This window comes from Garra rufa, chromosome 15, assembly GCF_049309525.1.
Source record: "Garra rufa chromosome 15, GarRuf1.0, whole genome shotgun sequence".
NCBI lineage: Eukaryota > Metazoa > Chordata > Actinopteri > Cypriniformes > Cyprinidae > Garra > Garra rufa.
In genome coordinates this window covers 5,944,295-5,972,244 of record NC_133375.1, presented here as the reverse complement: position 1 = coordinate 5,972,244, position 27,950 = coordinate 5,944,295, and the positions used below count along the sequence as shown (strand labels likewise).

Genomic DNA, 27,950 nt, shown 5'->3' with positions numbered 1-27,950 from the left:
CAAGCTGTCTGTCCTCTAACATGCATCTTCATACATCTCCATCTGATGCTTTTTTACCCTTCCGGTTCCCCTGCAAAAACATGAACATATGCTGATTTAAATACAAGTTCTATTTCATTGTGATAGTCCTAGCCGGTTTGGATGTACTGTACCTGATGTTTGGGTTGGTCCGACTGTAAGCCCTTCACTTTTGACCTCTCTTGCTCCAGAGCTGTGTGCAATTGTGTCACCTGGACAAGGAGAAACAAATTTTGGCACACACAAAATATTACAGAAACACAATGATTAAGTCAAAACCCAGCATCCAGTAAATCAGTGGATGTGCAGACACACACCTGCGAGGACAGCTCTTCTTTAATGGTCTGGAGCTCCTCCACCTGCAGCAGAATTTCAGCTTTGTCCTTCACTGAAAATAAAGAAAGCTGAATAAATAAGAATGAATGCGAGACTGCAGTATGTGAGGAGTGTTTGATGCTCTGCACTCACTTTCTCCCTGTTGAAGCATTTTAAGCAGCTGAGCGTTTCTGGCCTTCACTTCCTTATATCTATCCTGAAACACAACAACAATTAATTAGTAAACAGAAACATGCTCTTAATCATGCTGAAGTCTTAACCTCTTAATCACAGTGAGTTGTTAGTTCAGCGTCAAAAAGATAAACTACAAACACGCTCCAGCAGAACATCAAAATCATTACAACAGTCATTTATCATAATAATCCCAAATTAGCCAAAAGGTATTTCCTTATGACACATATTCTGACAAAAATCTAAACCAGCCTTAATATTGTCATTAGTATTGACACTTTTTATGATTAGATCATCACTGCAGTTGTAAATGTAATCACAGTTGTTTTTCAATTACAAACATGAAATTATAGATTAGTTCACTTCCAGAACAAAAACTTACAGATAATTTACTCACCCCACGTCATCCAAGATATTCATATCTTTCTTTCTTCAGTCGTGAAGAAATATTGTTCTATACTAGGATTTTTCGTCATATAGTGGACTTCAATGGTGCTCACGAGTTTGAACTTCCAAAATGCAGTTTAAATGCAGCTTCAAAGGGCTCTAAACGATCCCAGCTGAGGAAGAAGGGTCTCATCTAGCTAAACAATTGGTAATTTTCAGGAATAAATTAATATTTATACACTTTTAAACCTCAAATGCACATCTTGTCTAGCTCTGTGACGCGCATGCATACTCGGTGCACTCCGGTTCAATACAGTTAGGGTATGTCGAAAAACTGCCATCTTATTTTCTCCTCTGCCTTCAAAATCGTCCTACATCACCATTTTACCTTTTTTGTAAAGGGTGTTTGACCTTCTTTGCATGGTCACTTTTTTTAAACACTGGGTTGGTTCTTCTGCAGCGATGTAGGATGATTTTGAAGTTGGAGGAGAAAATGAGATGGGAGTTTTTCGACATACCCTAAGTGTATTGAACGAGACTGTACAGAGTACGCATGCGCAATGCAGAACTAGACAAGTTGAGCATTTGTGGTTAAAACCAGGGCCTAAAACTAACTTTCTGCCACACCTGTCAATAGCCGGTGACCTGATGACCTGTTACTGGCCAAAAATGTTTACCAGCCATTAAACTCCTAACCCTAGTTATTACTACTACTACTACTATTACAATGACTAAACATATTTACAACGCTTTTTGTCCTACTACTGGTGTCTCTATTAAATGCCTGATTTTCCTTCAGTTTTACCTATTAATTATAGCCATTCAACATGACAGTATACTGTAAATGAAAGCCATTGTTTTTAACATTTAATAGGCTCTTAAATATATAACTTTTAATTTAAATTATTTTAAACAATCTTCACATAAACTATAAATAGTATATGCATAAACTACACGGATAAACATCTTTATTTAATCCACAAAAGTTAAGCGACTAGAGCAGTTGAGTGATTTCTTTTTCTTTTGTTCTTTGATTTACATCAATGACAGACTTCAGCAGGTTTCACTTTAAAATCAGCGCGGTCTCTTTAAAACCTGATGCACGTGACGAAGATCTGACACATATCTGAATTTCTTTCAACTCTTTCAGTCATTTAAGACTTTATAACTCATTTAAGACAACGTTTACAAGGTAACTCGCCAAAACTGCGCATTTTGAGATAATTGTGTTTTTGTCTGTATTAGTGCACTGTCTGAAGCGGCTCTGCGTATGTGTACAGTCAAATGCGCAGCCTTTCAAACTATACTTCACTGCACCGTTTAGGCAGCGTAACCCCAGGTGTGTGTCGCCACATTCTCGGGTTATAAAGAATAAAGAAAGGAAAAGTTAATCTTCCGAAAATAAAACCGCACTATCTTCTCAGGTAAAAGTTATTAGAACTGTGTCTAGTGACAAGCTGGCCAAAACACTGCTCTAACCTTATCAGCCTGAATGTATCCTATTATTTGATTTGCATTTGTCTTTTATGACAGAACAGATGCTCATGATTTTTTGGAAAATATTATTTTATTCGCTTACGTCAAAAACAGCAAATCTCTTTAAAAACTGTCTGTTTTCACTACATTGCATTGTTATATTTTGTTAAAGTTTTATCCGCCAACAGGCGACTGACATATTTTTATTCACATTTGGCACGTGGCGAGTGTTAATTTTAGGCCTTGGTTAAACTTTACAAATATTAAAATGACAGATCGTTTCACTAGATACGACCCTTCTTCCTCGGCTGGGATTGTTTAGAGCCCTCTGAAGCTGCATTTAACCTGCATTTAGGTTTAAACCATAGAAGTCCACTATATGCTGAAAAATCCTGAAATGTTTTCCTCAAGAAACAATTTCTTTACGACTGGATGACAAGGGGGTGAGTAAATATCTGTAAATTTTTGTTCTGGAATTGAACGAATCCTTTAAATGGTAGCTCACCCTTAGGTAATAGTTAACCCAAAAATTAAAATTACCCCATGATTTTTCATCCTCAAGCCATCTTTGGTGTATATGACAATCAGAGTTTTCTTGAAAATGTCCTGGCTCTTCCAAGCTTTATAAACTTTAAAATGAGTTTTTGAGGTCCAATAAAGTGCATCCATCCATCATAAAAAGTACTCCACCCAGCTCCGGAAGGTTAATAAAGGCCTTCTGAAGTGAATCGATGCGTAGCTGTTGGACGCATGTTCACAAGGGAGAAATAGGACGTAGGCATAGCGTAAGCTCCGATGAGAAGTGACGAATGTGGAAGTGCAGGGGAAAGAGCAAAACAAAACACTGCTCACAAATTAGAAGTACAAAACAAAGATTTGTAAAGACAAATGTGAGAGGATTTCAATATAAGCCAAGAGGAAACTAGTTTTCCTTTGCTGTAAAGAAAACGTGGTTCTCGCGTGACTAGCATATTCTCACTGGATCTTGCGTTACGTTTACATCTTACATGATCCACTTCTCGTGAATGAGTGTACGACAATAAGCAGAGGCTAGCGGTTACGGCTTATAAAGTTTTAGATACAGATAATTTTCTCACACAAACGCATCGATTTGCTTCACTAAGCCTTTATTATGGATGCACTTTTTTTTGCTCAACAGCCATTCACTGCCATTATAAAGCTTGGAAGAGCCAGGACATTTTTTAATATAACTCTGATTGTATTCGTCTGAAAGAATAAAGTCATATACACCTAGGATGGCTTGAGGGTAAATAAATCATGGGGTAATTTTCGTTTTTGTGTAAAAAATGCATATTCAAATACATTGTCCTCCACTAATATTGGCACCCTTGGTAAATATGAGCAAAGGTGGCTTTGAAAATAAATCTGCATTGTTTATCTCTTTTATCTTTAATTTAAAAAAAATTTACAAAATTCTAACCTTTCACTGAAGTAAAACAATTGAAAGTGGGGCAAACTCACATTATGAAATAAATGGTTCTCTAATGCATGTTGACGACAATTATTGGCACCCCTAGAAATTCCTATGAATAAAATATCTCTGAAGCGTATTCCTATTCGTATTTACATTTTAACACCCCAGGGTGACTAGAAGTATAAAATTGTGCAGCCATAACTTTCTGTTCCACAGGATTAATCATCCATCACAAGGAGTAAAACCAAAGAATGTAGTTCTGATGTGCAGAACCAGTTTGTTGAGCTTCACAAAACAGAAAGAAAAGAGATAAAGCATTGAAAATCCCCATTTCCACAATCAGGGCAATAATTAAGAAGTCCCAATCAACTGAAGATGTTACAAATCTGCCTAGAAGAGGATGTGTCTATACCATCCTAATACATGATAAAGAGGAGAGTTTGAGGGTCCAAAGACTCTCCAAGGATCACAGCTGGAGAATTGCAGAGATTAGTTGAGTCTTGGGGTCAGAAAGCCTAAAATAAAATGATCAAACAGCCCCTACATCAGCACATGTTTTTCCAGAGGGTTTCAAGAAAAATCCTCCTGGTTCACTCAAAAACAAACTCCAGCATATTCAGTTGTCAGACATGATTGGAACTTCAAACAGGGCTGGCTTCTATGGTCAGATGAAACAAAAACTTTTTTGCAGCTAACCTTCCAGATACTCAAAATGCTGCTGGGTCTTTAATGTTGTGGGCCTATTTTTCTGCCGGAGGTCCTGGACATCTTGTTTAGATACATGGCTTCATGGATTCGATCAAATACCAGCAGATAAAAAATCAAAACCTGACTGTTAGAAATCTTATAATGGACTATGGTTGCATCTTCCAGCAGGACGATGATCCAAAACAAACATCAAAATCAACACAAAAATGTGTCACCGAGCAAAGAATGAAGCTTCTACCATGGCCGTCCCAGTTCCCTGACCTGAACCCTGTAGAAACTGAAGAGAAGAAGCACCAACATAAAACTGGGAAGAGATTCTGGAGAATCTTGAGAGATTCTGTTTAAAGGAATGGTCTCTGATCTCTTGTCAGGTGTTCTCCAAACTCATCAGACATTGTTGGAGAAAACACAGAGCTGTTATCTTGGGAAAATGACGTTGCAATAATTGGGTGCCAATAATAGTGGCCAACATGAACTAGAGAAAATCATTTATTTAATAATGAGACCCCCCCCCCCCACACACACAGTTCCCATTGTTTTACTTTTAATGACAGGTTAGAATTTTGTGATTTTTTTTTTTTTTAATTAAAGATCTAAAGGATAAATGATGCAGATTTATTTTCACATCCACCTTTGCACATATTTACCAAAGGTGCCAATATTAGTGGAGGGCACTGTATTCTTCAGATTTTCAGAAACATCTTACCTCCCATTGTGAAATTGTCTTTTTCAGCTTTACAATTTCCTGGTCTTTCTTTTCCAGTTCATATTTTAACTGCTCAGTTCTCACATCCTGGGAGTTTCAAGAAAGAAAAGAAGAGTTTTGGTACAGTGAGCTTCATTCTACATCACAGTACGACAGACCTCTGCACCATTTCCAGTTTTTTTTTTTTCCTGTATGTAGCTCAGGAAGAATGAATGAGTAAGTATTCTGGCAGAAGTCTGACCTGCTCCTGCTCTGAGGAGGTGTTGACCTCATGACCGGCGCTGTTGCTGTACTGCTCTCTGCGCTTGTCACGCTGGACGATCCGACTCACATCGTCCTCCAGCTGGTTGAAAAACTTGTCGTCACGCAGCGCTGGATTCGCAGGCTTCGAAAGAAAAAAACAGGAAGATGAAACTGCAAATCGGACAAAAGGTACACTGGACACTTTCAGTCAGAATCCAGAAAATAGCATCACTGCAATATGATCTGTATGTGACACACTGCATGATGCTTTAAAATTATTATTATGGTTTTTTGAACTTTTTAATGCCAAGAGACACCCTCCTAAAATATAAAGTCAGCTGTATATTTTCATGTATAAATGCATTCAAACCAGTGTTGTTATTGTTAATTAAAGCTAAAACTATTACATTTTTATTTATTTAGCAGACACTTGTATCCAAAGCAATTCACAAATGAGAAACACAACAAATGATTTATCATAAGGAATGCTAACAATACTCATTTTTAAACATTGTCCAGAACAGAACAAGTTAGAAGGACGGATATAGTTACATTAGACCACAGAAAAATATGTTTTATTTGAATGTTTTAATACTGAACAAATGATTTAGATTACAGATCTACAAATCTATTTACAAATCTAATTCTAATCTCAAATGTAATTTTTATCAACTAAAAGTTGAATTAAAATAAAACAAATAATACATTAAAACATAGTACTGTGGAAGTCTAGTTTCCACCAAAAAATAAAATTAGGTTTATCTTACAATTCTGACTTTTTACTCAAAATTGCATGACAAAAACTTGCAATTCTGACTGTTATAAACTCGCAATTTTCATGTGATCCTGGACCACAAAACCAGTCTTAAGCAGCACAGATATATTTGTAGCAATAGCCAAATATACATTGTATGGGTCAAAATTATCGATTTTTCTTTTATGCCAAAAATCATTAGGATATTAAGTTAAGATCATGTTACATGAGATATTTTGTAAATTTCCTACCGCAAATATATCAAAACTTAATTTTTGATTAGTAATATGCATTGCTAAAAATTTTATTTGGACAATTTTAAAGGCGATTTTCTCAAGATTTCGATTTTTTTGCACCCTCAGATTCTAGATTTTCAAATAGTTGTATCTCAGCCAAATATTGTCCTATCCTAACAAACCATACATCAACAGAAAGCGTATTTATTCAACTCTCAGATATGATTCACAGTTCTGAGATATAACAGGGCGATTTTAAGAAATAAATTCACAATTCTGAGACATAATCTTGCAATTCAGACTTTTTTTTTCCTCAGAACTGTGATGTAAACTTGCATTTGCAAATTATAAAGTCAGAATTGTAAGATATAAACGTGCAATTGTGACTTTTTCTCAGAATTGCAAGATTATATCTCACAATTCTGACTTAATACCTTGCAATTGCATGTTATCAAGTGAAAATTTTGAGATATAAACTTGCAATTCTGAGAAAAAGTCACAATTGTGAGTTTATAACTCGCGATTCTGACTTAACACGCAATTGCGAGTTTATATCTCACAATTAAAAAAAAAAAGTCAGAATTGTGAAATAAGTCGCAATAAACTTTTTATTAATACATTTTTTTCATTCTTTCAGTGGTGGAAACGGGCTTCCATATAGCACAATAATATTCGTTACTATAAGTAACAATAATCAGAAATGTTGCTCTGGCAAGTGAAATAAATAGTTTAAGCTTAAGGGAGTAGTGCACTTTCAGAACAACAATTTACAAATAATTTACTCACCCCCTTGTCATCCAAGATGTTTATGTCTTTTTTTCTTCAGTCGTCAAGAAACAGTTTTTTGAGATAAACATTTCTGGAAATTTCTCCATATAATGGACTTAAATGGTGCTCCGATTTTTGAATCTTCAAGATGCCGTTTAAATGCAGCTTCAAATGGCTGTAAACGATCCCAGCCGACGAAGAAGGGTCTTGTCTACCGAAACGTTCGGTCATTTTCTTAGAAAATATATTTTTATATACCTTTTAAGACCTGAAACTCGTCTAGCATTAGGGCTTGTACGTATTTATTTTGAAGATTCAAAAATTGGGGCACCATTTAAGTCCATTATATGGAGAAATTTCCAGAAATGTTTATCTCAAAAAACATAATTTCTTGACAACTAAAGAAAAAAAGACATAAATATCTTGGATGACAGGGGGGTGAGTAAATTATCTGTAAATTGTTGTTCTGAAAGTGGACTACTCCTTTAAGTACTACTGCTGAATTACTAAACCTAGAACTTAATTTAGGCTAAACAGAGATACATAGTCACAATTGTAAGTTATCTCACTTTAAATAAAGTCTAAAAAAAAAAATACACATTGTAAAACCATTTTTCTGTAAAATTCCCTGAAGTACAGTAGTCAACATTTGAAGTGGATCAAAGTTGTGGTATATCTCAATTCTAAGAAAAAAAAAAATCAGCTTAAGTACTACTGCTAAATTAATAAACCTAAAACTTAATTCAGGCTAAACAGAAATATATGAAAGAAATAAGAAAAAAGCACAAAATCAATAAAACTAAAATTAAAATATACAAATAAAAGCTAATTCAAAATATTAATAAATATGTGACCCTGGACCACAAAACCAGTCATAAGGTTAAATTTTACAAAACTATATATACACCATATGAAAGCTCAATAAATAAGCTTTCTATTGATGTATGGTTTGTTAGGATAGGACAATATTTGGCCGAGATACATCTATTTGAAAATCTAGAATCTAAGGGTGCAAAAAATCAAAATACTGAGAAAATCACCTTTAAAGTTGTCCAAATTAAGTTCTTAACAATGCATATTACTAATCAAAAATTACATTTTGATAGGTTTACAGTAGGAATTTTACAAAAAATCTTAATGGAACATGATCTTTACTTAATTTCCTAATGATTTTTGACATAAAAGAAAAATCAATAATTTTGACCAATACTATGTATTTTTGGCTATTATAACAAATATACCCCAGCGACTTAAGACTGGTTTTGTGGTCCAGGGTCACATATATTATATATTATACAGTAATATTTAAAAAATGTATATAACAATTGCAAATCATCATTGTGTCAAAGACAAAAAAAGTGAATTAGTTATAATATTATCAGGAAAAAATGTATTTTGCATTAAAGTGTACAATATATTTTTCTACTCACTGTAAGACAAATATAAGATAAATAAACGAAAGGTTATACTTTTTTTAATAAAGTAAAAAGTCCTCATTTAAAAATTGTTTTTAGAACATGGGACCATCTGTTTTTTTTTTATTCTGTAACACTTCAAACATCTTAAGTTAATACAGTGTGACAGTCTAAAAAAAAAAAAAAAATATATATATATATATATATATATACACGTCGTAAAACTATTTTTCTTTAAAATTTTACTGAAGTACAGTAGTCAACATTTTATGTGGATCTAAGTTGTGGTATCTCACAATTCTAAGAAAAAAAGTCAGAATTGTGAAATAAAAAGTCACAAATTAACTTTATTATTATTATTTTTATTATTCAGGAAACGGGCTTCCATTCAGTACAATAATATTAGTTACTATTAGTAACTATAATTAGAAATGTTGCCTTGGCAAGTGAAATAAATTTTCTTTAAGCTTAAGTACTACTGCTGAATTACTAAACCTAAAACTTAATTCAGGCTAAACAGAAATATATGAAAGAAATGAGAAAAAAAAAGCACAAAATCAATAAAACTAAAATTAAAATATAAAAATAAAAGCTAACTCAAAATATTAAAAAATATATTATATAATTATATTTAAGAATGTATGTAACAATTGCAAATCATATTATCAGCATTAAAGTGTAATATATTTTTCTACTAACTGTAATGGTGCGTTCACACCGGACGCGACTTGCGCGGAAAAAACGCGCTATTCGCGCGTAGTTGAACGCTTGAACATTTGAGTTTACTCGCGCCATTCGCGCGGTAAAATTCGCGTCATTCGCGTGTGACATTTTCTTCACAACAGACGCGAATTCGCGTCAAGGTAGGGGCTTCTGCCACTCGTCAGCGGGAAAGTAGTTGTAAAATAGGTGAATGAGCTCAATTTGCCAGCTTTAGCTTGCTTGTAGTCTCAATATGTATGCATATGTAGGTTAAATTGAGTAAAGAGCGTTTTTTAAAACTAACCAGATTGTCCGACCTCTTCACTCACTTTATTCCTAGCAAGATCCCTTTTATTCCTGTTTCTACAAAAGTCCAAAGATGTATCGTACAGCTCCGAGGAACCACAGACAGCAACGGTGATTTTGTCCTCCATTGTTGTTTCGGATTTCTGCCTCCGTCACTACTAGAGCAAGCTCCTGATTGGTTACCGCGGCGCGAAATTCCGCCGAAGTTCAGATTTTTGAACTTGCGCGTTTCGCGCGATTCGCGCGAATGGCGCGGCAATCGCTTGAAACGCTCAATGCGCGCCGCGCCATTCGCGCTATTCGCGCGTTTCGCGCCGCCTCATTCGCGCGTTTCGCGCCGCAGGATGGCTATTCGCGTCTTTGCATTGACTTAACATGTAAATCACTCGCGCTTGCCGCTTCATTCGCGTCCGGTGTGAACGCACCATAAGACAAATATAAGATAAACGAAAGATTATACTTTTTTAATAAAGTAAAAAATCATGGGGACCATTAATTGTCTTTTATTCTGCAATGCTTTAAACATTATCTTAAGTTAATACAGGGACAGTCTTAAGAAAAATAAATGTTGTAAAACGATTTTTCTTTAAAATTTTCTGAAGTTCAGTAGTCAATATTTGAAGTGGAACAAACTTTTCCTAAAACCAAAACAATACCCGTTCTTGTCTTTGATGAACTTCAAATGTTGACTACTGTACGTCCTTGTGGCCATCTGCAGCCTGAGCTAACATGTTCATATTACTCACTCACCTCTTTGTCAGGTTTCTTGTTCAGCTGGTCTGTAATAGAGACAGTGAGTGAGAACAGCAGTACAGTAACAGTGATTTATCCCCAGTCTTTCATGATAATCCAGCATTCTCACCCACGCCACCCTCCTGCTGGAAATCTTTAAGAGATACGGTCACTCGTTTGTCCTTCCCCTGCTGATTCTTCTTCTTGTCCTTCTTTCCTCCTGCTTTTGCTTTTGGCGACGCCGTCTCTGTTTTTTCAGCATCCTTGAAAGATTATAACATTACACAATAAAGATCACATACTGCCTAGTTCAAAACAAAATATGAAAACACTAAAGTAAGCATTGAAACCTTGTCCAAACAACTGCAGTTCTCACACTGCATTATATAAGTATTAGAGATCTCCTGACTGCATCCACAAGAGGGGGTAGTTGTATTTTGTCAGAGCCACAAATGAATCTTTACAAGTATGAACATGTAGCACATTGATGTTTTTGCAGCTGACTTGAGAAAGCCAACTTACTGAAATGCTATTTAAACTTACAGTTAATATTATTCTTTTGAGACAAACATTTCTGACTGCTACTAGAGCTTTAACTCTACAAACTCCAAACTCAGCCCGGATCATCAGACTGATCTGACTGGAGTTGCTTTCTTTTCGAACTGATCAGACTGATTTATTTTCCTAAAAATTATGATTAAAACTGGAGAAAATCCCATAGACTTACATTGACAGAATGTTCAAATGAGCCAACACTATTCAAACTCCAACTGTCAAAACTCCCAGAATCCTTTGAGAATCTAATTTCCCTTCTATGTTACATTTCTAATCCATTCAAACGCATTTAAACTAACTTGCTAATCATGCTAGTAACATGCTGGTAACATGCTTATCATACTAACATGCTAGTGACATGCTAATCATGCGTGTTTCTAACATGATTAGCATGTTACTAGCGTGTTTTAGCATGATTCTAGCATGATTAGCATGTTACTAGCATGTTTTAGCATGATTCTAGCATGATTAACAATGTTACTAGCATGTTTTAGCATGATTGCCATGTTACTAGCATGTTTTAACATGATTCTAACATGTTATTAGCATGTTACTTGCATGTTTTAACATGATTCAAGCATGTTATTAGCATGTTACTAGCATGTTTTTAACATGATTCTAGCATGTTATTAGCATGTAGTTTGCATGATTCTAGCATGATAAGCATGTTACTAGCATGTTTTAGCATGATTCTAACATGATTAGCATGTTTTAGCATGATTCTAGCATGATTGCCATGTTACTAGCATGTTTTAACATGATTTTAACATGTTACTAACATGTTTTAGCATGATTCTAACATGATTAGCATGTTTTAGCATGATTCTAGCATGATTAACAATGTTACTAGCATGTTTTAGCATGATTCTAGCATGATTGCCATGTTACTAGCATGTTTTTAACATGATTCTAACATGTTATTAGCATGTTACTTGCATGTTTTAACATGATTCAAGCATGTTATTAGCATGTTACTAGCATGTTTTTAACATGATTCTAGCATGTTATTAGCATGTAGTTTGCATGATTCTAGCATGATAAGCATGTTACTAGCATGTTTTAGCATGATTCTAACATGATTAGCATGTTTTAGCATGATTCTAGCATGATTGCCATGTTACTAGCATGTTTTAACATGATTTTAACATGTTACTAACATGTTTTAGCATGATTCTAACATGATTAGCATGTTTTAGCATGATTCTAGCATGATTTCCATGTTACTAGCATGTTTTAGCATGATTCTAGCATGATTCGATTCTAACATGATTACCATGTTACTAGCATGTAACTAACATGTTTTTAACATGATTCTAGCATGATTAGCATGTCACTAGCATGTTTTAGCATGATTCTAGCATGATTTGCATGATTCGATTCTAACATGATTACCATGTTACTAGCATGTTTTAACATGATTCTATCATGTTATTAGCATGTAGTTCGCATGATTCTAACATGATAAGCATATTACTATCATGATTCTAGCATGATTAGCATGTTACTAGCATGTTGTTAGCATGATTCTAGCATGATTAACATGTTATTAGCATGTAGTTAGCGTGATTCTAGAATGATTAGCATGTTACTAGCAAGAGAAGCATATTACTAGCATGATTAACATGTAGTTAACATGATTCTAGCATGATAAGCATGTTACTAGCATGTTTCTAGCATGATTAACATGTTACTAACATATAGTTAAGCATGATTCTAGCATGCTTAGCATGTTACTAGCATGTTGTTAGTATGATTCTAGCATGATTAACATGTTATTAGCATGTAGTTAACATGATTCTAGCATAATCATGTTACTAGCATGATTCTAGAATGATTAGCATGTTACTAGCATGTTTTTAACATGATTAGCATGTTTAGCATGTCATTGGCATGTAGTTAACATGATTCTAGCATGATAATCATGTTACTAGCATGATTCTAGAATGATTAGCATGTTACTAGCATGTTTTTAGCATGATTAGCATGTCATTGGCATGTAGTTTGCATGATTCTAGCATGAGAAGCATATTACTAGCATGATAAACATGTAGTTAACATGATTCTAGCATGATAAACATGTTACTAGCATGTTTTTAGCATGATTAACATGTTACTAACATATAGTTATCATGATTCTAGAATGATTAACATGTTACTAACATATAGTTAGCATGATTCTAGAATGATTAACATGTTACTAGCATGTTAAGCATGATTTTAACATGGTTAGCATGTTATTAGCATCTAGTTCGCATGATTCTAACATGATTAACAAGTTACTAACATGTTTCTGGCATGAATAGCATGTTAATAACACGTTGTTAGTATGTTTCTAGCATGATTAACATGCTGTTAGCATGTAGTTTGCATGATTCTAACATAAGCATGTTACTAACATGATTCTAGCACGTTGTTAGCATGATTCTAGCATGTTATTAACATGTAGTTTACATGATACTAGAATGATTAACATGTTACTAGCGTGTTTTTAACATGATTAGCATGATTCTAAAATGATTAACATGTTATTAGCATGTAGTTAACATGATTCTAGCATGTTTCTGGCATGAAGAGCATGTTACTAGCGAGTAACTTGTTAATCATGCTAGAAACATGCTAGCGACTTGTTAATCATGCTAGAAACATGCTAGCGACTTGCTAATCATGATAGTAACATGCTAACAACATGCTAGTATCTATCAATTTCAAGCTTTTAAAACTACTTTAAACTTCAAACTATTTCAGTCTGAAAATGATCAAAATTTATACTTTACACTTTTTTGTTACTAGCGAGTAATTTGCTAATCATGCTAACAACATGCTAACCATGCTGTAAACATGCTAATGACTTGTTAATCATGGAGCAACATGTTAGTAACTTGTTAATCATGCTAGCAACATGCTAATGACATGCTAATTATGCTAGTAACCCGTTAATCATGCTAGCAACATGTTAGTAACTTGTTAATCATGCTACCAACATGTTAGTAACTTGTTAATAATGCTAACAACATGCTAATTATGCTAGTAACCCGTTAACCATGCTGTAAAAATGCTAATAACTTGTTAATCATGCTACCAACATGTTAGTAACTTGTTAATCATGCTAGCAACATGCTAATGACATGCTAATTATGCTAGTAACCCATTAACCATGCTGTATATATGCTAATGACTTGTTAATCATGCTACCAACATGTTAGTAACTTGTTAATCATGCTAGCAACATGCTAATTATGCTAGTAACCCGTTAACCATGCTGTAAATATGCTAATAACTTGTTAATCATGCTAGCAACATGTTAATCATGCTAGCAACATGCTAATGACATGCTAATAATGCTAGTAACCCGTTAACCATGCTGTAAATATGCTAATGACTTGTTAATCATGCTACCAACATGTTAGTAACTTGTTAATCATGCTAGCAACATGCTAATTACATGCTAATTATGCTAGTAACCCATTAATCATGCTAGCAAAATGTTAGTAACTTGTTAATCATGCTAGCAACATGCTAATTATGCTAGTAACCCGTTAATCATGCTAGCAACATGCTAATGACATGCTAATCATGTTAGCAACACGTTAGTAACTTGTTAATCATGCTAGCAACATGCTAATGACATGCTAATCATGTTAGAAACATGCTAGTAACTTGCTAACTTGCTAGTAACTTAGTAACACATTAATCATGATAGAAATGTGCTAACAACATGCTAGTAACTTGCTATCCATCTATCTATCTAACAATCAACTTTAAGCTTTTAAAACTTCTTTAAACTTCAAACTATTTCAGACTGAAAATAATCAAACTTAAAGCTTTCAAACTTTCTGGTCCGGCTTTCTCAAGCCAACTTAAAGTTTGTCTTGACCAACTTTTTTTTATTAATCTAGTTTAAATTGCATTCTGTTCCTCAAATTATTGTATTGCCATAACAAGAATTTTATTCCACTCACAGTAATTTCATATCAATTCTTTTTTGCACAGCACTCCACTCACTTTCTTTCTACGGAAATAGAGCAGCCAGGAAATGTCTAGCACTTAATTTTCTGTGCCTAACATCTACTTTTTTGTACCATCCAGCTCTCAATACATTGAGTCTCCTTCTTGAGCATCAGTCAATGCTTTTACTATTTGTAATGGCTGTGTATGAGTCCATGAATTGTCCTCAATGTAAAAAGACAGATCTCAAAATCATGCAGTCATTGTTGGAAAAAGGTCACTGGAAAGCTAAGGAATGAGTGGGACCTGGAGGAATAGCTTTTCAGGACAAAGGGGACTCAGAAACAACTGTCACAAAACATGAAAACAACTGGGACCATTCTACAAATAACTACAGCCAGCATTCAGATTCAAGGGTATGTGAACTTTTGCACAGGGTCATTTATGTTATATATGCATTTTTTTTGTGTTCCCTCCTATTTTGTTAGAATCATTAACATTTTGAATATTCTGCAAGGGGTGTGTAAACTTATGAGCAGAACTACTATCACTGTTAAAAGCAGTTTTACTGCTTAATATTGTTGTAGAAACTATGACACAATTTTTTTTACTATTCTTTATGAATAGAAAGTTTCATTTTTTAATAGATTTTTTGTAGTATTTTATAGTGTTTTGTAGTATGTCATACTGTCAACTTCCCTGATTTAATTTATAATGTATATTATATTATTTTTTTATATTTTTGGGTAGACATCAAAGCATGGAAAAATGTGTAACAAAAAACTATTCAATTCTTTAAAAATTCCTCTATACATTTAATACTTTGGTATAATCTTTTATTATACCATGTTATTTTCTTTTCATTATAATTCTTTCATTTTTGGGGCATGACATTGCACTCATTTGTGTCATGTCTACAAAAAAAAAGAATAAGAATAATAAACTAAATTCATACAAACTTGAATATACTTCTATGATTTTTCTTTTAAACTGTATATTATATTTTTGGGGTAGATATAAAAGCATTGTATGATATGAAAAATATTAATAAAAAATATTAATTAAATATTAATTAATATTTAAAAATTGCTTCTCTGAGTCAAAATCATGTGATGAAAAGGACAAATAAAAAACAAAATAGGAAATTATACGACAGAAATGATTTAGCAGATTGTGTGCGAAATGATTTTAAATTTATTAGATAATTTGACCTTTTAATTTAAGTTCAGGTCCCTTTTTTATAATAAATGAAAAAAGTTCATATTAAAAATATATTTGAAACATCTGAAAATGATTAAGATGTTATTAATGCGATTAGTAATAAGTGTACTTTTGACTTTGATGGTTAAACAACATGACATGACGTTAAATTTAGTCATTAAGTTGGCTTGAGAAAGCCACTTCACTTTCTGATCAGGCTTTTTCAAGCCAACTTTGTCTTGACAAACTTTTTTATCTAGTTAAAATTAATCGTCTTTTGGTGTGGTACCTTTTTATGTTGCTCAAATTCCAGTTTACTGAGTATCAAGGCCTTCTCCAGATCCGCCTCATACAACTCACTGGTCAGCTGGGACAAACACAAACATGAAGATGTTTGCATAAAGCAGGAGAGAAATGGGCCATGTGAAAGTCAAATTCTGAGGTTCAGTGAGTAAGGTGTACCTGTTCGTCTCTCTGTTTCCACTCCTGCCAGCCCTCCTGGGGCTTGGAGCCCTGTTTGACTGCTGCTGGGTTGATCAGATCATTGGCTAAATTCTGCAGCGTGAGTGTGGAGGGAGGTGCTGCTGACCTCTGAGGGATCTTCTTAAAAGCAAGACATCTGAGCTGCAGTGTGCAACGACAAACACTCTTTGTTAGCAGGCATTTAGCTGATGCTTTACCCAATACAACTTCAACCCAAAACAGAACTACTACAACACGCCACCCTCTACGCCTGTACGGATGTTATGAACATCAACTCTGTTTCACCATCAGTGCTAGATCCACAAACAAACATGGGGCCCAACAGACAGAAAGATACAGTCAGGTTCATATATATTTGGACACTGACAATTTTCATAATTTCAGCTCTGTATGGCACTAGGATAGATTTAAAATGAAACAATCAAGATGAAATTGAAGTACAGACTTTAAGCTTTAATTCAAGGGGTTGAACAAAAATATAACATCAAATACTAGGGAATTACAAACATTTTTAAACGCAGATCGCCCATTTTCAGTGGCTCAGAAGTAATTGTACAAATAAACAACCATAAATAAAAAGTTTGTTTTTAATATTTTGTTTAGAATCATTTGCAGGCAATGACTGTCGATCACACCAAACGCGTCTTTTAGTTCTAAAAACGCGAGGCGCACAGCACAGCCTTTTTTTGGTGACTTTCAAAAAAAAGAGCAGTGTGCTGCGTTTTTTTTTTTATGTTGCTAAACAACGACCAAAACAGCTGTCCTGTGAGTCAAATCAAATGATTATAGTGCCAGCGCTCTAAAATCTTTGGTTCCCTTCCGAAGGGAACTCTCACTGCGTCCTCTAGAGGGCGCTTTTGGGGAACGCTGCAGCGTGCCTCGAGTCTGAAGAATGCATAGAAAAACTACATGAAATGGCCGGCGCCAGCGTATGACGTCACCGCGGCGCGTCAGTCGCTGCCGTTGCGTCACTACCGGGCGACCATAACATAAAGAGGCGCCCGTGCAACACAATACATCTTCGCTGTCTTCAGCTTTCCCGGTTTGGATGTGCATGGGAAGAAACGGTAAGAATCCTTTCTTTGAACTACTATCATGGCAAGCACTAGCAAGTCGTTTAAACGGTGTGTTCATCCGTGTCCGCGTTATTTGACACCTGATGACACACATGATCTTTGCGATATTCTGTTTGGGCTAAGAGCACACACGCGATGTCCTTGAGGGGGCATTGTGTATACATTATGAGCGCTTCTCTATGAAGAAGCTCCGGTCTCGTCTGTCTCTCTTTCTGAGGAAAGATGAGCGTCCACTTGCCCCTCGCGGTTCGGGTCCTGCCGTTGCCGAGGCACGGAGGAAACTGAGCTCGTGGGGCTCGCAAGTGGAACTGGCTGACGATCTTGAGAGGGGTCTCTCTCTCTCGCCAGCCGGAGACGACGACAGGCTCCTAGCTGATGATGGTGCGTTATCGCTGACGTCATCAGATCCAGGAGCAAGTGCTCTTTTGGGTTCCACCCAAGAAGAGCAGGAAATGCTAGAGATGGATGAAGACGCTGAGGCTGAATCCTCTCTACCTTCCTGCCCTGCATACGAAGAGCTGCCAGAGGTTATGGACCGCACCACGGCCAGGCTTGTCCTGCTGTGGAAGCGGGCTAGAAAGATAGCGCCGTGGGGTCGCCTTGACGAGCGATATCTTTTCAGGCCATAACCATCCAGCTCTGGTGAGTCTCCCATTCCTTCCCGATCTTCATACTGAAATCGAGAGGGTCTGGAAAAAGCCGTACGCGGCGCGCATTCATAGTTCGTCCATTGCGAACTATGCTAGTATCGAGGGTTTGCGCGACCACGGCTATGAGAGGACGCCCCTTGTGGAAGAGATGCTATCTCTCCACAGGGCGGGCTTTCTCTCTCAAGACTCCCTCTCTGCCTTCTCCGGCCCTGCTGAACGGCAGAGCGTATGCAGCAGCAGGTCAGGCGGTGGGTGCACTGCACACCATGGCAGTGCTCCAAGCCTACCCAGCCGATCTGCTGAAAAATCCTTTATCCCTCGAAGGTCCAGGTCTCAGCCCGAACACCACAGGGGTCCTGCTCCGCCTCCTTCTGAGGAACGGAGGTAGGTGCAGAAGGCTAGTGTTGCATCCCGCGCTCCTCCCCCGCCTGCGAGCAGGTCTAGGAGGCGACGCGGATCGAGAGGTGACAGACAGGATTTCAGGGAAGTCATCCAAGCGAGACAAAATTCTCGCAGGGCTCAGAGTAATACCTCTCCTTCCCTCGGTCCAGTCGGGTCGCCATATTAATTCCCCTGTCTCCATTTAAGCTTCCTGCACTCCCCGGACCCATGATGTCCTTTGGGGGTTCTACCTGTATAGAACCCTAATTTTCGGACGGTCTGGAATCAGGCGGTCTCTGAAAAAAAAAAAAAAAAAACCCCGCCTCTTTCTATGAAACAGGATGCTTTTAAATGGGTGAGTATGATCCATTTTTTACGTGAAGGAACTTCATACTGTCTCAGACCTGTGTATGTTTTTCTCTATTCACAGAAGAAATACGACGAGTCTACGGCAGACGCCCCCTCTGATCCTATGGATTAAGGTTACGGCAGTGTTTGCCCTCTCCACTCCACAGGCTGTGCGGTAAACCAACCCTTACAGCATATATTACACATAGGACCTCTGTCCTCTTCAAGGTAAGCTCCCTAAGTTTTTCTTAGGTTTGCCCTTGGTATGTTTATGCTGTCCTTTGCAGGCCTAGTGTAGACTTATGTCCTGTTGAGACAGGAGCATAACTCCCTAGTTACGCCCCCCTTATGGCTGGATAGGCGTGTTGCCTGCAGGGTTTGGGTTGCGTGTTGTGTTTTTCCCTCAGAAAAGGAATGTGGAAACATCTCAACGGAGCACCCCTCCCTTCCGGTTGTATGGTGGTGTCCGTCTACACAACACTCGTTCCAGCACAATCGGGCTTCCCCCTTCAGTGGTTAAACGAGCAAAAGGAAATTTTTCCTTTCTCCCTAGGTAAGCATCTTAAGATATTTATATTTAAGATTGCACTAGTATGTTTAACTCTGTTGCAGACGGCCTGCGTGCGAGGATCCGCTTCGTGTCCTCTCCTAAATACGGTTTCTATGGAAACTGAGTGTCTACACCTGTTGAGACAGGTGTTCACTTACATAGGAGTACCAGCAGTCCGGAGTGCTCGCTGCGGACTCGGAGCAGGTTTGGTTGCTCTCTTTTCTGCGGAAAAGGTTTTTTTATTTGAGCACCACCTGGTGACACGCTTTCCAGCTGGGGTCTTGATTCTCGGTGTGCGCTCCCCTTTCTGAGGAAAGGGTTTTTATCTGAGCGCTACTTTGAGACTCTCTTCAAGTCGCCTCATTCTAAGCCTGAGGGCTGAAGCAGCACTTGATGTAGGATCTACACCCAGGCTGTCGAATGTCTCCCCTACAGAGGGTTTGAGCATCCTTCGGTGTTTAACACCTTAGAAAGCCGTCACTTTAGGATCGATTCTCGCTCCCCAGGCCTAGTTCCACTTCCCTTTCTGAGGAAAGGTTTACGAAGTGTCTGAACTAGGAAGCTGCCCTTATTCATTTCGGAGCTTCCCAGAAACTTTCAAGGCAAACAGTGCTCCCCTTTCTGAGGAATGGGTTTGTTAAGGTTAAGAGCTCACGTTCCTCCCTGTGCGCAGGATTGCTGGAACGGACCTGAGCTCCCCTAATCCAGGGTTTCCTTCAGAGCAACTTCCCAGGACTGAGTGCTCCCCCTTCTGAGGAATGGGTTTGTTAAGGTTAAGAGCTCACGTTCCTCCCTGTGCACAGGATTGCTGGAACGGACCTGAGCTCCCCTAATTCAGGGTTTCCTTCAGAGCAACTTCCCAGGACTGAATGCTTCCTCCCTCCTGAGGGTAGGAATCTACCAGGGACAGACCTTTGAGAGTTATGGACCTGCTACAAGGATGTTGGCGTGCCCCCTTTCCAGGGTTCACTTATAAGAGCACCACTCCTTGGTGGCCAAGTTCTCCTCCCTGCTTCCCAGGGTAGGAGCTTGACCTTCATGCTTCAGGTTTCTACTCTCCAGCCTTTATTCTGGATGTATGCTCCCCTCTATGAAGGGTAACAGTGAGAGCATTCGCTCCTGTTCGGTTGTGCAGCTCCCCTTCGGGGAAGGGTCTTCTATGAGCGCCAACCCACCTTCGTGAGATTGCCAGACCTTCATACAGGTCGCGTGGACCGGGCTGTGCACGCTTCCCCTTTTCATTAAGGGTTCCCTAAAAGACAGCAGTGCCCCCTTCTGGAGAAGCGATCCTCCCTGTGGATCAGGGTCAGGATTTTTGTCCTCTACTGTCGTCCACTATTGCAGGGTGGTCTCAGCTCCATGTTCTTCTCTGTTGACAGATAGCTTGCGAGCTTCTGTCCAGGGGAGGGTTAGTGTGGCAATCCCCTCACCTTCAGGGTTATCCCCTTTCCGTCTCTTCAGACGGCATGGAGCTGATAGTGAAACCCTCTGGGAAAACACTCTCCTTAAATCCGATCATGTCGGTAAGCGTCCCACGCTATGCCTGGGCGTCTTCCAGTTAAAACCACAAGTGTGGTAAGTGCACACACACCTGGGGCACTTCTATAAAATCCACGTGTTGGTAGGTTCCCACCAAGTTTGGGTTCCTCTTTTAAATCCCTTTTTGGTATGGGTCACACGTTTTGCCTTGTTCCCATCTATTGGAGTCGGCTCACAACCCCGGTTCCCTGGGTTCGACTCCTTTGATATCTTAGCTGATGTCTGCTGACCATCCACTATTAGGGCGCGCCACTACTAGTGGCCCTTTGAACGGACCCAGGACAGGTTTCTGCCCTCATATGGGAGCCAGTTCCTGAGGGAACTAGGCCCTATGTTGCGGTAGTTTCTGGTTCTGACAAGTCTAAGTTTCCATCGAAGCTTAGCCGTTTCCCTCAGAAGGAATTACTATAACTCCAAGCCTGAGCTGTGCCCTGGGTTCTACCCAGTCTGGTAAGTGGGTAACAGGTCAGGCCTCTGGCCGGGAGGGGTAACGTTTTGACAGCCGTCACCACGTCCTAGTAGGGGCAATTCCTCTCAGAATTGTTGCTTAGTGCTCGCTGGCTTAGCATGCACTCCCCTCAGCATGGCAGTGTTGGTATACCGTTCCCCAAAAGCGCCCTCTAGAGGACGCAGTGAGAGTTCCCTTCGGAAGGGAACGTCTCAGGTTACGTATGTAACCCTAGTTCCCTGAGAATAGGGAACGAGACACTGCGTCCTCTAGGCTTCTTCGCCATGCTTCGGACGATAAAGCTTCAGACTTTGAAGATGTATTGTGTTGCACGGGCGCCTCTTTATGTTATGGTCGCCCGGTAGTGACGCAACGGCAGCGACTGACGCGCCGCGGTGACGTCATACGCTGGCGCCGGCCATTTCATGTAGTTTTTCTATGCATTCTTCAGACTCGAGGCACGCTGCAGCGTTCCCCAAAAGCGCCCTCTAGAGGACGCAGTGTCTCGTTCCCTATTCTCAGGGAACTAGGGTTACATACGTAACCTGAGACGTTTTTGCTGTTAAGTAAACTGTCATATTAGCAGAAACCCTAAAAAATACAGCTCCTGGTTACCCACGACAGACACCAAAAGTTTCTCCTCCATTTCTTGCAGTCTCCGGACTTTTTAAGCAACGGTAAACTTGTCACCACCACAACAGAAGGCCCGCCTCTCCATTCATTCGATTGGACAATGGAAAAGAACGCGAATGACGTTGTCCGTTTTTCCGCTCAGAGTTGCTTTTTTTTTTCAACTTCAGGTGCTCAGAGCGCTTCTGCAAAAACGCGAGGCGCAGCAGGCGGCGAAACAAGCGAGGCGCCCGGGGCGCATAAGCAGCGCGCAGAACGCTCACTGCCAACAGAAAACCATTCAAAAAAGGCGCCTCTCACTGCAAAAATGTGTTCGGTGTGATCGCGGCCTTAAAGGATTAGTTCACTTTCAGAACAAACATTTACAGATAATGTACTCACCCCCTTGTCATCCATGATGTTCATGTCTTTCTTTCTTCAGTCGTAAAGAAATTATGTTTCTTGAGGAAAACATTTCAGGATTTCTCTCCATATAATGGATATGTGTGGTGCCCCTGAGTTTGAACTTCCAAAATGCAGTTTAAATGCAGCTTCAAAGGGCTCTAAATGATCCCAGCCGAGGAATGAGGGTCTTATCTAGCAAAACGATTGGTTAATTTCAAAACAATTCGACAATTTATATACTTTTTAACCTCAAATGCACGTCTTGTCTCGTCTCTGCGATGCGCAGTCTGTGTGATCTGGGTCAATACAGTTAGGGTATGTTGAACAACATACAGAGTATATATATATTAGGGGTGTGCAATGCAGCCGGTATTTGTATCTGTATTTGTATTTGTTGAGGGGGGGAAAGTATTTGTATTTGTATTCGAGTAAAATTCAAAATAGGTGTAAAATCCTGTTTTTTTTTGTGCGTTACACTTATAATTTACGTTATAGTGTAAGTATTCTTTAATTATATCCATTATAATAATTATGTATATGCAATATTGGTTGATGTTTTTGAACATGTAACAAGGAACGCCATTGAAAAGAAAATAACATAACAGCCATTACCTCATCCATGGTTAAACCAACAACTAATAAAATACCATTGTGAACATTATGAACCCCACCACCGCTGAACAGACAGAATAAAAACAAACAATACTTAAAAGAACTGTTCTTCTTCTGAACTTCTTTCCCGTGGCGTCTGCCGTTGCTAAGCAACCATGACCTGATCTCTCAATGAAGACTCGGAAGCTTCAGCAAAGCATAAATGGATTTCCAGCATTAAAAATCACTTGCAGTAGCTCTGCTATTAAATTTATTTTAAAGTGGTTATTCCTGTACAGATATGATAAGCTGTTCCTCCAACTTGGCTGTTTTTCAATGTTATTAAGGGAAAGGGTGAAGCCGATTGGTTGGTTCTGGTCACATGACCTGCGCTGCGCTTGTGGCATTCTGAAAAGTTGAGATGTATTTATCAGGATGCGTCGCTTCCATTATGAGCGCGCATACCGCGCGTCTACATGTGAAACAACGAACTTGAGCGCGCATGTGAACGGCCTCTAATGGAATAATCTCCCGATCAAACTCTGCTTCCCAAAAGCTATAAACTGCCTCCAGAACCCAGTTAAGGTACACAAATCTATTCAACAAAAATAGTGATGCAGTGAAGTCTTTTTTCACCCAGCCGAGTCTTCTCTGTTGCTGTGTGGAGCGGCCTGTGTCAGTCACCTCTTTTAACCCCTCCCCCCGACTCCTGAATGTCACTCACTCACGTGGGCATGCACTGACTGCGGTCTCATGAGGAAACGCAGCTTTCTGATATAAAGTTTTTCTTATTCCTGAATACAAATATTTTTAAAGTATTTGTTCGAAATAAGTATTCGTAAAAAACACGCTATTTGTGCCTTTCCGAATACCGTATTCGGGTTCGGCTCCACCCCCAATATAGAGTATATAAATTGTGAATTTGTTTAAAAAATAACCAATCGTTTTGCTCGATTAGTCCCTTCTTTCTCAGCTGGGATCCTTAAGAGCCTTTTGAAGCTGCGTTTAAACTGCATTTTGGAAGTTCAAACTTGGGGGCACCACACATATCCATTATATGGAGAGAAATCCTGAAATGTTTTCTTCAAAAAACAATTTCTTTACAACTGACAAAAGAAAGACATTAGCATCTTGGATGACAAGGGGGTGAGTACATTATCTGTAAATTTTTGTTCTGGAAGTGAACTAATACTTTAAAGGGGTCATCGGATGCCCATTTTCCACAAGTTAATATGATGCTTTAGGGTCCTAATAAAAAGTTTGTAATATACTTTGATTAAAAATTCTCTATGGTAGTGTAAAAAACCCCCACTAATTTTACCTGGTAAAAATGCCTCTGTTCTCAGCAAGCGATATCAGTACCTGGCCCTTTAAATGATATGAACCTCTGCTCACCCCGCCTTTCAGTTCTGTGGGGTGTGTCATTACATAGCACACGGGGTGTTGCCTAGACAACAGTTGTGGGTATAGTTGCATAGTTTGGGAAAAAATGGCACTGGGGGAGGCTTTGAAGACACTGTACAACCCCATCCATTTTAAATTTAATTTAAAAACCGGAGTTGGAACCGAAACAAGATGACACCCGCAGAGAAGTTCGGCAATTACAGCTTATACAGGACCTGTCTGATTGGTTAGTAAACTTAATGTCACTTTGATTTATCTTTGTATCTGGCAGAGTAGAGTACTGAGAGAGATACGAACGCGATGTGTTTACTGAGGTAACGTTATAGCTGATTGAATGAGAGCAAAAATGTGATCGGTTAACATAACTTACCCCGTCCTAATATTGAAATACATAAATGTGAGTGTTATGGTCTTTACTTATATGCAGTTGCGGGCTGTAAACACTTTTGCAGGTATTGCGTTAACGTTACCATTCTTAATGTAGTTATAACTGATCCAAAACGATTTAAAATAATTGTACATGACATCTTAATCATTAACAGACACCATTTTAAACCATCTATAGATAATTTAGGTTATGATTATTCGCGAATAATTTCAGAAAAATGTGTGATTGATTAGTTTTTTTTTTCATCAACTGACAGCACTAATAGACAGATAGATAGATAGATAGATAGATAGATAGATCATTTTTATACAGTAATAATGTGTTTAAATTCAGAAAAATGTGTGATTAATTAGCAATTTTTTTTAATCAACTGACAGCACTAATAGACAGACAGACAGACAGATAGATAGATAGATAGATAGATAGATAGATAGATAGATAGATAGATAGATAGATAGATAGATAGATAGATAGATAGATAGATAGATAGATAGAGGTGGGGAAAGTTACTTTTAAAAATACTGCATTAAAATATTTACTCCCTAAATAAGTAACTAACTGCTTTTAGTTAATTTTTATAGACAGTTATGTGTAAGGTTATTTAGGTTACGATTAATCGCAATTAATTTCAGAAAAATGTGTGATTAATTTGTTAATTTTTTTTTATAAAGCACTACTAGATAGATACATAGATTTTCACCTCATTGGCTTCAAGCTGCTGCTGTTCCCTCTTTCGTCTTCTCTTCTCTTTCTTTTTGTCGTTAGTTTGGTTGGTCTTCCCGTTGGGAGATTTCCCCGAGCGGGGCTTCCGTGCTCCACGACCCGCCTTGGGCTTCCCTGCTTCCGAATCGGAGTCCGAATCCGAGTCGATTTGCAGCAAGGCGAAGCGGGACGCTGTGGTGGGCACTGTGATCACTGCTGATGCCATCCTGAATCTGACAACCACAAGATCGAAACTTTAGCCTGATTCACATCAATTCACTGTATCAATATCATTATTTCGGTGCTGGTGTGAACACTAATTTACAGTGATTCGTAGCATACAAAAATCAGTGCTAAATATACACAGAGGAGAAACTCTTTGCTTATCTTGTAGCACAATAAACTGATAGAAACAAATACAACTAGCTTTAATTTAGATTGGAAATCACAAATCCGTTTGATGTAAGTTAAAGTTATAACGTTAAGCACTTGGTAATTAGAAAGTGTAACGTTAGTAAATAACCGATTGTTGTTGTATTGGTGGACGTAACGCTAACGTTAGCTGAACAACATATCGTTCACGTTATATATTATAGGCTCTTTTAAAACACACGAACTGCCTAAATATACTGTAGTTTTAATGATCACATCATTTCATACCCCAAATGTTGCTAACGTTAGCTTAGACTTTTTTTTTAGCTCGCCAGTGCTCAACACAAGTAAGGTTACGTTATCAAACGCGTGCTATCTCTGTCATTTTCCTGAACGTGTTTAATGCTATTCAGCACCTCCCCGTGTAAACCTACCGGAATTTTAATCGCAGACGCCGTTAAAATCAACTAAACAAACTTTCACGTGTTTAGGACTGTCGGTATCCTCAGCTTCGAGCAAGTAGAAACTGCAAAAAATAGACGAGAGTATGGCGGCCTGAACGGACACAAAAGGTTCAATGGTATCATTGGGTGGAAAATTTTGTGGAGGAATAGCTGAGAAATGGGTTTATTTAGTTATACTTACTTTAGGTGGCGCTCTGCGGCTCACGAAGCTGATTTTTAATTCAGTCACATCAACTATCGAAATATTTTTTTGTCGAACTTACGACATTTCTGTCATAAAACGTATAATCATTTAGTTATATAAACGTATATACTTGTTATACCTTAAAAATACATTTCGCAGAAATCTATATAGACTTGTTTTCATACAATGTGTGTGATTGGTCTATCCTACTCAGCGATGAGAAAAGCAACACATATCACGTGATAACATCAACAAATAATTCAGCAGCGGTCTGGAAAATAATTTACGCCTTAATAATGGCAATGACAAACTATAACGCATCCAAATTTAAAATATCACAAAAAGTTAAAACAGATTAAAACGAATCCAACTAACCAATTAGAAACGCCGTTCATGACAAAGCCCCGCCCATCTCGATGTGTTTCATGCCTAGCGGCATTCTATTCTACCCACTTATTTTATAGGCCCGTCTGTAAAGTAGTCAATTTGTCAGAAGCGTTTTAAAAAAGATGTACGAGTACGAGTTCTACTGTGTCATCAGTGTATTTGTCAATCATGGTTCCTGCTGTTCATGCTTTTTAATCACCCTAGATTTAAAAACTGGGCGTATAAAGTTTAAACCATCAAACCATAACATTTGTTCCTCCCTCATGTAACGAGTGAATGTTTACAGTCGTTCTTTGTTAGTCTGTCTAGAGCTTTGGACTATATTTTTCTCTTATCTTCCGTGAGAAGGCACTCCCGTAATAATATTACTTTTCCAAGTAACTAGTAAAGTAACGCATTACTTTTTAATTGACAAGAAAATATCTGAGTTACTTTTTCAAATAAGCTAAACACCAGTTACCTTTTCTCCCCATTTATTGATTAATGTTGAGAAAAATTGTGAGTAAGACGTTACTTTTGTTCTACAATAAATGTGAACATGCATTAATTCATCTCATTCACTAAAAAAAAAAAACAGATACAATGTTCCTCAAACTGAATAAAAACAGTGAAATTCAACACAAACCTGCTATAATTACATTTGTTAAATAATATGACTATCCTTTATGCATTTAATCCCATTATATTAACCAATGTCTTTGCTGCCAACCTTCAATGATCCAATTCATCCATAATAATAAGCAAAAATTACTCAAGATAATCATTTGTTTTCCTTTTTTTATTGCTGAAGAGTTGACATTTTTTCTTCTGCAGTTTACTGTACAGACGGGAATTTACTTTTCTCTGCGTCTGAGGCTTTTGGTGTTAAAAGGCTTT

General features: G+C 37.9%; 1 protein-coding gene across 1 annotated transcript; it reads right to left on the bottom strand.

The window, feature by feature from the left end:
- Positions 1 to 28: 28 nt before the first annotated feature.
- Positions 29 to 26,613, bottom strand: LOC141287039 (G kinase-anchoring protein 1-like). The gene is made up of 12 exons (XM_073819178.1): positions 26,474 to 26,613; positions 25,666 to 25,900; positions 16,556 to 16,717; positions 16,383 to 16,460; positions 10,524 to 10,656; positions 10,412 to 10,440; positions 5,479 to 5,622; positions 5,238 to 5,324; positions 487 to 550; positions 336 to 406; positions 153 to 230; positions 29 to 70 (listed from the first exon to the last, which is right to left on the bottom strand). The coding sequence occupies exons 2-12, from the start codon at positions 25,891 to 25,893 to the stop codon at positions 29 to 31; spliced, it is 1,116 nt and encodes a 371-aa protein (XP_073675279.1). The 5' UTR covers positions 25,894 to 25,900; positions 26,474 to 26,613.
- Positions 26,614 to 27,950: the final 1,337 nt, after the last annotated feature.